A 14,798-nucleotide genomic window follows, 5' to 3' on the forward strand; every position below is an offset into this window, starting at 1 on the left:
CATTCTCCAAATGCAGACACCCTACTTTATACTCTTTAAATTACATTCCAATCTTCTAGCTTTAGCCCCAAGGCAAGAAAGAACATGATGAAGAGCTCTAGTGAGTATTCTCTTTTATAATTTCTGTTGTATTTTTGGATAAATAAGAGCGTTTTATTCGAGTTTGAGACACATATTTGATATACTAATTTTTTAGCAGTAAATATCTGTTCTCATTATATTTCTGAAAAGTTTTGTTCGATCCTTTCCAGAAAAGAAATAGTTTTGTTCCGTTCAAACAAAAATGGTATAGAACACTTTGGTTCTTGAAAATTCCGTCTTTTGCTCGTTCTTGTCCCTAAACCCGTATTGGCGGCTACACCTAAAAAAACTTGGCTCGACCCAAAGACACCATGGCTTACCAAATAAAATAAAACTAGGTAATAATCCGCGCCTTGCGCGGGATGTGATTATTAGTTTCGTTATTTTTAATAAAAACACATTAAATCTGTTTAATCTAGATATTAGTTCGGTTTTAAATTATTTTTTGGTTTTTTTCTGTTAGAATGTTTGATTTGTTAGTTTTTCGGTAAAAACCAAAAATTATTATTATTTGTTAATTTTTATGTTATAAATTTTAGATAATTGTCATGTCGAACCAATGGTTTCATATTATAGTTTGTAAACGGATAATAGTTCAAGAAAAAGAAAAGAAAATTATTAAGACTAATCATTTCACTACAATTTGGTCGGTAGTGAAAGAAGCATTAAGAAAAAAATATTTCAACTTCAAAAAAAATATAGATATTTCAGTAGTGGTAAATACTTATAAAGTGCTCACATCAAGGTGCACATTTATGTGTATATAAAAGTATATAAAAATAAATGACAATTTGTTAATTAATATTAATAACATTTTTGTTCTAAATAATACATGACAGATAAAATTAAAATTAATTAAAAATTAAAAAGGCCTTGACATTAGTCAAATTTTTTCATATAAAAAAATCAACTGTATCCGTAAATAGAGGTGAACACAGATCGAATATCCGAGTATTTGGAGGCATTCATGTCGATTCAATCTTTAGTCACTTGGATAGTCGGTGACTATGATATCCGAAATGATTTAGAATTTTAAAGAATATCCGATTTGATCCGTAAATAAAAATTAAAAAATAATTGAAAAATTAATAATAATGTTTTATTACAAAATAAAACATTATTTACTTTTTAAATTTTAATACCTAATATAATAAATTGAATTCATAAAAATATTGTAAAACTTATATATAATATATATAACATATATATATATATATATATATATAATTATGTACCTATATGTATATATATGCAAATGAAATAATAGATTAAATTTGACAATTGCTCCTAAAAATATTGGTATTTGTGATTTGTTTTTTTTAATTGTATTTTAGTAATTTATTTGCTTCGTAGAGTTACAGATATCCATATTTTTTGGTTCAATTCAAAACGGTTAACGAATTGAATCAAAACTTATAAATATTTTGCCCAATTTTATCGGTAAACAATAAAAATAAAATATATATAGTTTAGCTTTTGATTCGTTATTTGTTTTGATTCGAACCGAAAAATCTAAAGTTTTATTGGAACCTTGCATATGAGTTTTATATTAAAAAATACAAAGTATATAGTGTGAACACATTTATGAATATAGTGTGAACGCGTTAGCATATTTATTATCAAATCATTGTGAGGCTGCCACGTGTATATTATAGTGTGAATGCATTTATTACAATGCTTCTCCTTTAATATATAAGGGATAATAAATAATATTGCTTACACATCAGAGATACAGTAAAACTCTATAAATTAGTAATGTTGAGACTTTGATATTTTATAAATTTATAGAGTTATTAATTTACAAAAAGTTTATTTTTAGATTTTTTTTCTATTTTAAGATATTCTTTTCTTAAGATAAAAATATATATTTGATTTTAGTGTATATTCATTAGTTAACATTTCGAAATTCAACATTTATATTAGTTTTATTTTGTTATTTTGTGTATATAAAATATTTTTCATAGCATTTAAATATTTTTAGATAAAATTTTACTAAATATCAACAAAATATATTAAATGCTAAGAAAATATAAAGATAATTCTATTGTAAATATTAAAAACAATATACTGGCTGGTTTGTACTTATATAAAACGTATATAAATAAAAATTATTAATATATAATTTTAATGAAACTATATATTTATATAAGATTTTCTGAATTATAGATTTGTGTCATATTTTGAACCGGCTCGACTTGGGACCAGAGAAATTTATTAATTTATGGTGTTTATTAATTTATCCAGTATTAATTTATAGAGTTTTTATACATATAAATTAGTTAAGATTTTTTTGGTGTAAAGAAATTAGTTAAGGTTGTTTGGGATATCAAGAAAAAATAAACCATAAAAATTTTAATACTCATTTTTATCTGTAAACCATACAAATTAGTCAAAAAAATTATTACACTAGGCGGGTACATGCAAATCCAATTTCCCATTCCTTTACTTCACATCATACAAATTAGGTTTTATTTTGCTGAATCTTGGTTAAAACATTTTTTTTGGTATGAATGTTAAATTTAAAAACATTTATTTTTACATAGCAGTACACAATTCTTGGCATATGGTAAACATGGGAGCTTTGTTTGGCATGCAAGTAAAAGCTTCATATATATATTTCAAAAGGAATATGCGTATTTGTGGAGCTTTTGCTCTATCTCATCAAGCTTCAGACCAACAACTCTGTCTACTTCTTGTCCTCTCTTCATGAATATAACCGCAGGAAAAGTATAAAGGTTGTACTCCTTCCACACACTCTGTATGTCAATCAAACGTTATTTATAACTCAAAGCAAAAAAGTTTTGTTGAAATATTTTCGTTATATTCTTTAGACTTTGAGAAATAGATAAGAAAAGGCAGTTGATAAGTATTACCATTATCACATCGACATCAATTTTCACAAACTCAACATCGGTGTACTTAGCCGCTAAATCTTCAAGCTTCGGCTCAAGGAATTTACATGGTCCACACCATTTGGCCGTGAACTCGATCACCAGCTATATGAACATGCGAATTGGATATGCATTATGATATGCTCAAACTAAACCCAATAAAATGGTCAGTTGCACTGGTTCAACAGGTAGAAGTGTCTTGAATCTTATCAAGATCCTCAGTCAGAAGAAAAAGTGGCTATAATTTAGATTAATTAGAAAGCGCATTAAGTAATATGTTACCAGCTTGTTTGTGTCTTTGAGAGCATTTAACTGAAATTTCCACTGATTCTCTTTTTTCATTTCCACGATAAAGGGACTGACTTTGCAATTAGGTGTCCGTGACTTCCTGGCACGGAGGTCGCTCAGCGAAAGTCTCTCTTTTGGTGAAGAAGTATTAGCACCCATTGTCTCGCTCTATCTCTTACAGAAAGTAGCAAATAATTTGTAAGTGGAATTGCTCTCCTACTTTGAGCATAAGATGTGAGAAAGAGTTGGCTTTTATAACCTCAGATATTCTTGTTGTGGGCCTAGTGGTCGTAAAAGGTCACCAAATTTCACAGTACAATTTTGTTGGCTCTTAAGTTGTTATAGGTCGCCCAAAAATATTCCATGAAGTAAGCAAACAGTTTATTTATTTATTTATAATTAACTCCCAATTTAAGATCATATTGCCTGACATGAGTTCCTGAAGACCCCAAATTGGTAAATAAATTTAGGGGTGGGCGAATGGTTTGGTTCGAATTTATTCGAATTTCGGGGTCAAAGATTTCAACCTCATTCGGGTATTTCTAAATTTCGGTTCGGATTCGGTTCGGATCTTTGCGGGTTCGGTTCGGGTTCGGATAATTCATTCAAATTATTTTAAAATTTTAAAATTCATTATATACTTTAAATTTTTCAAAATTTATGAACAAAATAATATATTACATATAAATTTGAATAACATATGTCAAAATACCTAAACTTAACATATAAATTGGTTTGGTTTGAATATTTGGATAGAGAATCAATAGATATTTTAAGTTTTTTTGGTTTTTTAAGTATACTTTAGCTATTTTAGATATTTAATTTTGACTATTCGTATATATTTTCAATTACTTTGTACAGCTTAAAGTATTTTATATTTTTGATATTTTAATATACATTAAATCTAAAAATAATTAATATATTTAGGTATATAAATCTATTTTGGATATAATATTTCAGTTCGGGACGGGTTCGGTTTCAGTTCTCTAAATATGAAAATTTAAAATCCGTTCGGATATTTAATTAATTTCAGTTCGAGTTTGGTACTACTTTTTCAGATCGGTTTCGGTTTGGCTCTTCGGATTCAGATTTTTTCCCCAGCCCTAACTAAATTATAAAGACGCTTGCCAATTTTGCTAATCCATTTAAATGTTGTCACCTGTACTAAAAATACATTGAATAAATTGCAATTATATGATATATTGAAAAGTGTTTGGAGACCAAAATAAATTAGGAATAGATTTGGTTTTATAAATTTAGGAAAATAAAATGTATGATGACAAAAAAGGAAAATAAAATGTATCTAATCATTTTTTTTTAAACTTGGAAAATATGTCTATCTAATATCTATACTGACAAACTTCATTGCCGTTAAAGAGAAAAAAAAATCTTTGAAATTTTCAGTTTTTTTCCTCGTAATAAGAGACGCGTCTGAAGTATTTGACCATTTTTACTCCAACTTGTGAAAGGAGAATTCTAAATCTCCAGAATATATGATTCCCCTCTTAGCCTATATTTTGATCTAGTTTATTTGGGTTAAAGCTCTCCGTTGGATTTCTTATTTAATATTAAAAGGTGTAAAGCATACAAGGTTTTCTTAAAAAAGGTTAAATGAATGATGTATGGCACGGAGGCAGGCACTATGTAACCATAATAGATTCGACGCTCAATTTAAACATGTTCTGGATTTGTTATCCTAGAGCGCTAACAAACATGATAGATTCTTTGCTTGATTTAAACATATTTTGAATTTCATATTCTTGAATTCTAACGGTATTAGAGCATCCCCAACAGAGGTTTTCAACAAAAATTTCTTAATATACATACATATATATATATGTGTTCAAAAAAAAAAAAACATACATATATATATATATATATATTGCAGATTTTTAAAACTACGAAAAATCTAACCGAAATTAAGTAACTTAATTTTGTTGAGAACCCCAATTATGGATGTTCTAATATATTGGAGTTTTCCAACATCGATATCTCATCAGCCAAGAACAAATATTAAAATAATATAAATTTATTATTATAAAATATTATAGCATAAACATAAAATAAATAAAATTTTAATTAGTAGCATTTCAAAAAATAAATATTAAATAATACAATTATAAATGTATCTTTATTTTCTAATTAGTTAATCTTTTTTTCAAGATAACATGGATAAATTAAATTTCACTGGAAATAACAACGAGTAAATTATAACATGAAAAATATAAATAATAAGCTAGGAAAAAACCAAATAACTAAAAAATGAATCATACAAAAAAAATACAAACAATATTTACCGAAAAATAAAGTTATAGAAATTATTTAAAAACTATAAAAATCTATATATTTTTCACAAAAAATAAAATACTACTTTTAATATATTTTATACTAGGTGTTTTTTTCTTCTGTGCTCATGTATGCATCGATATAAATTTTATAAAAATAATTCAAAATATTAACTAAAAACACTTTATTGGTTTATAACCTTGAAATCATTTTTAATATATATATATATATATATGAAAATTAATAAAATATTATGTTAAATTTCATTTATTCTAATTATATATGTATTCATGTATAATAGTTTGGATCAGTTAATTTTTTTCATTTTTTTGGTATATAGAACTGCATATATTTTAAATTGAACCAAAATAACCTAGCTCTAATTAATTTAAAACTAGAATCGTTATTAGATTTCATTTAGTTTGATTCGTCCTTTTGGAATTGTAAATATATATCTGTATATATATATATTATATTAAATTTTTGTATAATTTGATACATGTTCTTTGGAAAAAATAGGAAACAAAAATTGTTAATGGATTCAGGATTACGTAAGAAAAAAAATAAATATATATATATATATATATTTTGTATATTAATTACTAAAATTCATGTTTTTTTGCCATCCACTTAAACATACTCGATTATAACTCTACGGACTAAATTGGAAATACATAATACAAAGACACATAATCTTAAATTTCATATTATTTTAAATAATTTATAATTTATCTTATTCAGTATTGTAATTTCACGTAAAACAATGTGATCAATTCAGTTAGTACTTTTTAATATACTGGATTGCAATAATATCTCTAAGTTGATTATTAAAATCTATGTTTTTTATCGTCAACCTAAACATACTTGATTATAATTACTCTACACACTAAGCGGCATAATACAAGGCTAAATAGTCTTAAATTTCAAATTATTTTAAATAATTTATATTTTATCCTATTTAGTATTGTAATTTCAAGTAAAATAATTTGATCGACTCAGTTATTACTTTTAATATATTGGACTGCACAATATCTCTAAATTGAACAATAATTATTTTTGAGTTATAATTAGTTTAAAATACGATTAATTTTGTTATTTTATTTAGTTTAGTTTTAATTCGATGTGATAAACTAATAGTATATCATCTTCACAGATGTCATAGATAGAATCAGTATTTCTCTACAAATCTCACGACGTGACATTATTATTGAATATTAATAAAAAGAAATATCTTCTTTCAGTTCTTCGTTACACAGATTTTGAGAACTCTCAACGGATTAATAAGACATTGATTCTTAAAGCTTCTTGTTTTTCAAAAGGAGTATGCGTATTTGTGGAGCTTTCCCTCTATCTCATCAAGCTTCAGACCAACAACTCTGTCTACTTCTTGACCTCTCTTCATGAATACAACCGTAGGCAAAGCATGAAGGTTGTACTCCTTCCACACGCTCTGCATTTCAATCGAACTTTATTTTACAATTCAAAGAAAATAATCTTTTTTCCGTTATATTATTAAGACTTTGAGAAAGAGATGAAAGAAAAAGGGACTGATCAAGTAAAACCTTTAGCACATCGACATCAATCTTCAGTGAAGATTCTTCACGAACTCAACATTAGTGTACTTGGCCGCTAATTCTTCAAGCTTCGCCTCAAGTGATTTACATGGTCCACACCATTTGGCCGTGAACTCGATCACCAGCTATATATGTGACCATGAAATTGGATATGCGTTATAATGTACTCAAACTAAACCAAATAAAATGGTAAGTTGTACTGGCTCGAGGTAGAATTGTCTTGAATCTTATCAAGAGAGCCTCAGTTCGAACTCCAACATTGCATTGTAGAACAAGAAGTCTCAAGAAAAAGTGGCTGCAATTTAGATTTATCAGAAAGCGCATTAAGTAATCTGTTACCAGCTTGTCTGTGTCTTTGAGAGCATTGAACCGAGATTTCCACTGGTTCTTTTTCTTCATTTCCACAATTAAGGGACTAACTTTGTAAGGAGAAATCTCGTACTCCTCGACGCCAGGTGTATGTGGCTTCCTGGAACGTAGGTTGTTCAGCGAAAATCTCTGGGTTGGTGAAGAAGTACTAGCACCCATTGTCTCACTCTATCTCTATTCAGAAAGATACAAATAAGTTTAAGTGGAATTGCTCTCTTACTTTGAGCCTTAGATGAGAGAAAGAGTTGGCTTTTATAACCTCAGATATTCGTATTGTGAGCCTTGTCACTTGTGGCCGTAAAAGGTCACCAGATTTCACATTACAGTTTTTCGTACTCTTGTTTACCATTCCATGAAGTAAGAAAACAGCTTTTCTTTTGCAAATCTACTTTCATATATAATTAACTCCCACTTTAAGATTTTTTTTAACAAACTCCACTTTAAGATCAAGTTGTCTGAAATGAGTTCAGTTCTTGAATACCCCAAATTTGTAACTAGAATTCTAAAGACGCTTGCTAATTTTGCTAATCCATTTATATTGTTGTTTACTCTAATATTAATCGCATGTAAATACATTAAAAAATTTGGAATTTTATGATATCTTGAAAAGTGTTTGATTTCCAAAATAAATAAATAAATAAATAAACAAATAAAGAACTAGATTGGTTTTTAAGTCTCGGAAAATAAAATATGTATATCTATACAGAGAAACTTAATTACCGTAAAGAAAAGAAAAAAAAAACTGAGAAGATTCTTCAGCTCAAGTGTTAGCTAATATTTTATTTTGTGCATAAAAAGTTTTCTTTTTGTTCTCAAGTGTGGAATATATGTGGGATCCAAAACGGAATTCAGTGAAGGTGAAATGAATGTGGAATATATGTGGCACAGAGGCAGACACAATATAACCATATAGATTCTTTGCTCAATTTAAACATGTTTTGAATTTGATATTCTAGAACTCAAACAAACATGAAATATGTTTTGTTTAATTTAAACATGTTTTAAATTTCGTATTCTCGAACTCTAACGGTAATAGTATGGGGAGCTCAACAACGTCGATATCACATGTTATATCATAGTATGCTATGAACCCACATGTGAATCTGTGATCGTATATATGATAAACATTGAAACAACATCGATCATCAGCGGCTTAGTTAGCGATATGATATATAGTATATGACTATATGCTATGAATCCACATTCAAATACCATAGTAGATAACCGTAATCTCCAATAAAAGAGCATCACTCATTATATCATAGTATATGACTATATGCTATGAACCCACATGTGGTCGTCCAATTTGGTAAGAATTCTTTTGTAGACACCAACACAATCTAGTTGTTCTAAGAAAGGGTACATAATATAGTTTGTTTAATAAAAGGGTAAAAAATTTAAGAAAAGATTACCAAGACAATATAGTTTTTTTATTTAAAGGGTAATATTTTATTATATAATTTAGTTCTTACACATTGTAAGAAACATTGTCATATGTATGATAAACATTGAAACAGCATCGATCATTTGTTGCTTTTGGAACTCATCTCAAGATCAGAATAACTCTTCTCCTCCTTGAAATCTCCCAAGCCGACCTTGTACCGGTATCCTCGAGCACAATACCAAAAATAAACCAGATTAACCACACCCAAAACCGCGATCAGATAATAGAAGTAATCCAATTTCCCCGCGTTGAGATCCTTGTTTAGCCAATCAGGGCGGTCATGACCACCGGAGAATTTATGAACAACCGTGACTAGAAAACTGCTAAGATAGCTCGAACCGGCAAAGGACAAAGAGAAGAGAGCATTAGCTATGCTTCTCATGTGATCCGGAAACTGACTGTTGAAGAACTCTATCTGTCCTATTATATTGAATGCTTCACATAGTCCCATCAGAATTAGCTGTGGCGAGAGCCAAAACACGGACATGGGAGTCATACCGGTAGGATCACTGGCCTTGATGGAGCGTGTACGTCTCACTCTCTCCACGAGGCCGGCAACGATCATGGAAAGGATCGCGAAAACGATCCCTGTCCCGATACGTTGGAGGAGTGTGATACCGGATTTATGGCCGGTGATACGGCGGAGGAACGGGACTAGAATTCTGTCGTATAAGGGAAGAAAGACGCCGATGGTGAGGAGAGAGATGACGGAGAGAGAACCGGCCGGAACCTCGAATTTAGGACCCATGTGTCGGTCCATTTTCAGAGCTTGATAAACCGTGAATGTTCCTTGTTGTGACATTGCCATGAGTGATATTATTCCGGCCGACCAAACAGGGACTATTCGGATCAAACACTTTACTTCCTCTACTTCTTGAATGCTGCATAGCCGCCACTTGTTCGCTGGAACTCCCTCGGGTGTTAGATCACCTTCTTTTATCACCGCCGCTTTGTCTAGAAACCTAATTTTATGCAGTTCCAATCAGTTATAGGTTAAAATACAGATATATATTAAACTTCCACTTGAAATCCAAATTATTTTCCAAAAACACACACATGATGAATAGATGACAAATTTATTTACGTTTTCCTTTGCAAGACAAATTGTAATTTTTTTTTGACGTATGATGACATTGTTCTTTCAAATAAATATATGCACTTGATAACTAAATATTACAATTTGTTTTTTTTTACAAATGTTAAAATTTAGCTATCAAGTGCATATATTTATTTGAAAGAACAATGTGATCTGATCATACGTCAAAACCTAAATAACTACAGTATAAGCACGAGAAAATTATAGATTAATTTCCACGTAAATCCATGTAATTCTGGAAATTAAAACATTACTAGGACCAAATTTATTTACGTTTTCTTTACAAAACAATTGTAAAATTTATCTAGTGCATATATTGCTAAGAATGAACCATGTAATCATACGCCAAAACGTAAACAAATATATAAAGTACCTGAACTGGTTACTTCGGTGTAACTTGTGTAAAACGCTATCTTTAACGGGAGGGTCATAGTAGGTCACTGTGCCGTCATCTTCCGCCGAGAGCTTCATCTTTCGCTTATTACGAGCTGCCACGATAACTTGAGCGATACTGGAGAATATACTTCCTTCAGGTTTAACATAGATGTAAAGTCTCATTCCAGCGAAAAAAATAACCAGCGCACAAGCCATGAGTCCAGTAGGGATACTAAAGCCGATGATCCAGCTGACTTGATCCTGAATATACACAACGACGGTCTGTGTAATAAGCAGAACCACAGTGAAAGTCAGGTAATACCAGTTGAAGAAACTAGCCACTCCTTTAACACCTTCCTCAGTTCGTTGGTCAAACTGGTCAGCTCCAAAAGGGATGCTACATGGCCTTATTCCTCCTGTCCCTATTGAAAGGAAAACGAGACCTAAGAACAGAGTCCCGAACTGGAGCTTGTTCGGGCCGCTGCAACTGACTGGATCTTTGCTAATGCATGTTGCTGGGTGGAGTTGAGGAAGCGATGCTGTGAGTGTCAATGTCACTAGTCCCTGCAGATAATTTAAAATTACTGATTAAACATTACTAAACAACTCATCATTCATTTTTGAAACTGATTCTTCATTAGTTATGATGATCAATACCTTGAATTGAATTGATATGATTGTTAGTTACTTTTGAAAAAGCAAACAATAATGTGGGATAGATTGAAATTATGCGATCGAATACAAACAAGCAAACAATTAGTTAATTAAGTTAACCATAGCCTTAATAAGTTTTGACTTCTCATGGTTAAAAGTAATACTGGGAAACAATATTGTGGTACAGATATTGACGTATGACATCAAATACTAACAAACAAAAAATTAATTATCTTAATTAAGAGTAGCATAATTGGCTTTGACTTCACTTGATAAAATGGTGAGATTTCTTTGATTAGGTACCGAGTGGGCGACAAACTGATCACGACGTAGAACCTAATATCATTTTTTTTGTTTAACCTTAATATAAACATTAATATAATAATATGAGTAGTTAATTGTAACAATTTAAGTTCCTTAATTTAATTAACTATGAAAAACAAAAATAAAAGAAAATATAGGGGAAATTAACAATTGTATGCGATCATAATTCTACAATAATTAGTGAAAATGACTTTAGAAAAGAAAGTATCTTAGGTTACGTCATTGTGATTGACCAAATCTACACATCTTTACTTTCAGTTAGCTATATCATTTGGAAATTCAATTATTGGCCATTTTCATTATCAAATCGACCACTAGTGCATTTTCTTCCTTTACACCCGTCTCTTTATTTCCAAGATAAAACTCCGTTCCATTAGAGGATTTGTTTACTCGAAACTGTGTTACCAATTAATCAAAGTTATTTTATTTGAAAATAGTATCTTAAAAACAACGTTTTCTGTGAGTTTAGCAAAAAAAAAAAAAACGTTTTCTGTGAGATAAATATAGTTCTCATATAAAGCTTTTTGGGTTTTTGTTTATACACATTATAGATCGACCTTATCCCTTTTGATAACGTGGTCCCTCTATGTTTTCATGCGTTTACGTACAATACAAGAGCAATAGCTAGAAGCAAAATACTATACATGGGCACTAAATATTAGAAGGTTTTTAATTGGTATTATAGCTTTGGTTGAATATTTTCATATTATATAAAAGTTTGTCCTAACGTGGTGACCTTATGCGCCAAGTACCATATGTATCTTCACCACAAGATCATATATAGAGTAATAATATAACCGTGTTACAAAAAAAAAGAGTAATAATATAACCATTTTTCTAAATGTGATAAATTTAACTTCTACCTAGAGTTAGTATGAGTTGATAAAGTTACTATTACTAATAATACTCATACTTAGTGTGTATTTGTAGACACATTAGATAAGAATTTCAGATAAATCAAAGAAATAAATACGTACGAGGAGGGTGGCGAATGACGCGAATGCGATGGTCTTGAAACGACCGACGTAAGCGTCTGAGATAAAAGCGCCGACGAGAGGTGTGAGATTGGTGAAACCAAACCAAATGTTGATGACATTTGCAGCGTTGACTTGTTCTAAATGGAACACTCTGGTTAGATAAACCATGAAGTTTGACAACAACCCAATCGTTCCCAGTCTCTCAAGCGTTTCATTTCCTGTTTCAAGCCATATATATATTAGTGTACTTCTATTTTAAAATTGTCAGAAAATAATTAACAAATAAAATGCGTTTTAAAAATAAGGAAAATGAAAGATATATGCTTAAAAAGTTACAGTTTTCCCCCAAATTTAATGCTACAGTTTTCTTACCGTTTCGATTATACAGTGTCAAACGAGATGGACGAGTGTCAAACGAGATGGGCGAGTGTCAAACATGATGGACGATTGTCAAACATGTAATATATGAGATAATTCTTCAGAGAAAAAAAAACATTAAAACAAAATTAATACTATAACTCTTGGTGGTGAGTTCAGGTTCGGGTTCGGATTCAAATATATTCGGATGGATTTAAGGTTCTCGAGGTTAAAGATTTTAATTCTATATGAGTATTTCTAATATTTTGGGTTCAGTTTGGTTTGGTTCGGATAATTTGTTTAAAATTATTTTTATAATATAAAATTCATATATAGTATACAGTATTCAGAATCTAAAGATAAAATAATATGTGACATGCAGTTGAAATTAAGGACATGTCAAGGATGAAGTTAACTAAAAAATAAACTACTCACGAACCAAAAATAGATATACGTACCTAAAATGAACGTGACGGCTCTCCAGCCTCCACGCTTTTTCTCAACCTTCTCAGCATCCGAAAAAGAATCAGACGGGCTTTCTTGATTGTACGAATCAACAGCATCCATCTTCGGCTGCGGTGGTGAAGAACCGTCCCTTCCATCCATCAAAACCATCTCTAAGATGTATACAGGCAAAAATACTTCGATTTAAAGGGTGGAACTAATGTTGGGAGATTTGATTCTCACTTTTTGATGTATATCTAAATAAATAAAGGCAATCACATTAAGTGATTGATAAATGTAGAGAGTGGGCTTATCACTCGTACACTTTCTCTCTGTTAGAGGCTTTTTGGGGAGTAATGTGGAAGTGTGTGTACATATGTATATATAAGGGAGCGAGGAGATCCAGAATATTATAAGGTGGGTGTGGGTGATAATATAATAACACCATTTATAAAGTGTTATTATAGAAAAAAATATTTTAGAACATCTCAAACATTTTTATTTTATTTTAAATATTATTATTAAAAAATCTACTTTAATTCAGTTGTGTATTAAAATGATTTTATTATAAATTAAATGAATTAATAGAATTTATGCTTAGAATACAAATAGATACAACCACTAATTCAAAGTATTTATTAAAGTAGATTTTATTTTTTTGTTTTTGTAAGTAGTAAAAATATATCGGAGATTTGTTTCTTACATCGTACGTACTAGATTACTAGTATTGTTCTACGTATTCTGAACCTTCCATATATATTTTTTTGACTAAAGAGGAAGATTTATTTGGAAGGTTCATCGTAGTAAAAAAAAAATGAATCTTCTATATTAATGTTCCACAAAAAAAAAGATATCTATTGGATTGCGGGGTAAACTACATCAAACACCCTAATTAAATTTTGCTACTTTTTACAATAACCAAACAAATTTACTATCCAATTTAATACTTTAATTAATCATTTTACTTAAAACAAATTTCTTTTAACTACAAATATTAGTAAATTTCAAATAAAATTTAAAAATCTTTGAAATCTAAAATAAATCTTTAAAAATCTCCTCTTAATATTTAGTTTTAGGATAGAAGATAATTAAATTTAGAAAAACCTTAATTTGAGGAAAAAATAGATTTTTCTATTTAAAAAAACAAACAAAATTTTATATTTAAAACTTAAATTTTTGTTACACAAATTAATATTATCCATAATTTAGTTATTTTTATTTCTAAAACTTAAAATAAAATTAGATTTTAATATAGTTGTGAATTTTAGATATTTATTTAATTTTATTTGAAACTTAATAATATTTTTTATTAAAATAAACACACCTTTAGTGTAAAATTGTATATTAAATTGTGTAAAATGATTAGTTAAAGTATTAAACTAAAAAATAAAATAAAATAAATATTAGTTAACGAAATTTAGTTAGAGTATTTTTAAGGAAATTTCTAATATGCATGAGGGTCAGATTTGATGGGTATGGTCAGTGTGGATGTTAATCATATATGGTATGATATATGAGTGCAAATATTACATTTTATTCTTACCTAAAATTTATTTGATATACAATAGATAATGCTATTTGATATTTGACCCAAAAAAAAAATTTGACCAAAAAAAAAAAAATACAATAGATAATGCT

General features: G+C 29.3%; 2 protein-coding genes and 1 pseudogene across 2 annotated transcripts; all 3 read right to left on the reverse strand.

The window, feature by feature from the left end:
* Positions 1-2,158: 2,158 nt before the first annotated feature.
* Positions 2,159-3,930, reverse strand: LOC106357077 (thioredoxin H8). The gene is made up of 2 exons (XM_048735883.1): positions 3,255-3,930; positions 2,159-3,077 (listed from the first exon to the last, which is right to left on the reverse strand). Exons 1-2 carry the CDS (start codon positions 3,417-3,419, stop codon positions 2,856-2,858), a joined length of 387 nt encoding a protein of 128 aa, XP_048591840.1. The 5' UTR covers positions 3,420-3,930; the 3' UTR covers positions 2,159-2,855.
* Positions 3,931-6,680: 2,750 nt separating this feature from the next.
* On the reverse strand, positions 6,681-8,740 carry LOC106357078 (annotated as a pseudogene).
* A 157-nt stretch (positions 8,741-8,897) lies between these two features.
* LOC106353821 (protein NRT1/ PTR FAMILY 2.13) lies at positions 8,898-13,529 on the reverse strand. The gene is made up of 4 exons (XM_013793626.3): positions 13,175-13,529; positions 12,360-12,577; positions 10,403-10,968; positions 8,898-9,895 (listed from the first exon to the last, which is right to left on the reverse strand). The coding sequence occupies exons 1-4, from the start codon at positions 13,329-13,331 to the stop codon at positions 9,013-9,015; spliced, it is 1,824 nt and encodes a 607-aa protein (XP_013649080.1). The 5' UTR covers positions 13,332-13,529; the 3' UTR covers positions 8,898-9,012.
* Positions 13,530-14,798: the final 1,269 nt, after the last annotated feature.

Source organism: Brassica napus, chromosome A7, assembly GCF_020379485.1.
Source record: "Brassica napus cultivar Da-Ae chromosome A7, Da-Ae, whole genome shotgun sequence".
In the NCBI taxonomy this organism is placed as follows: domain Eukaryota; kingdom Viridiplantae; phylum Streptophyta; class Magnoliopsida; order Brassicales; family Brassicaceae; genus Brassica; species Brassica napus.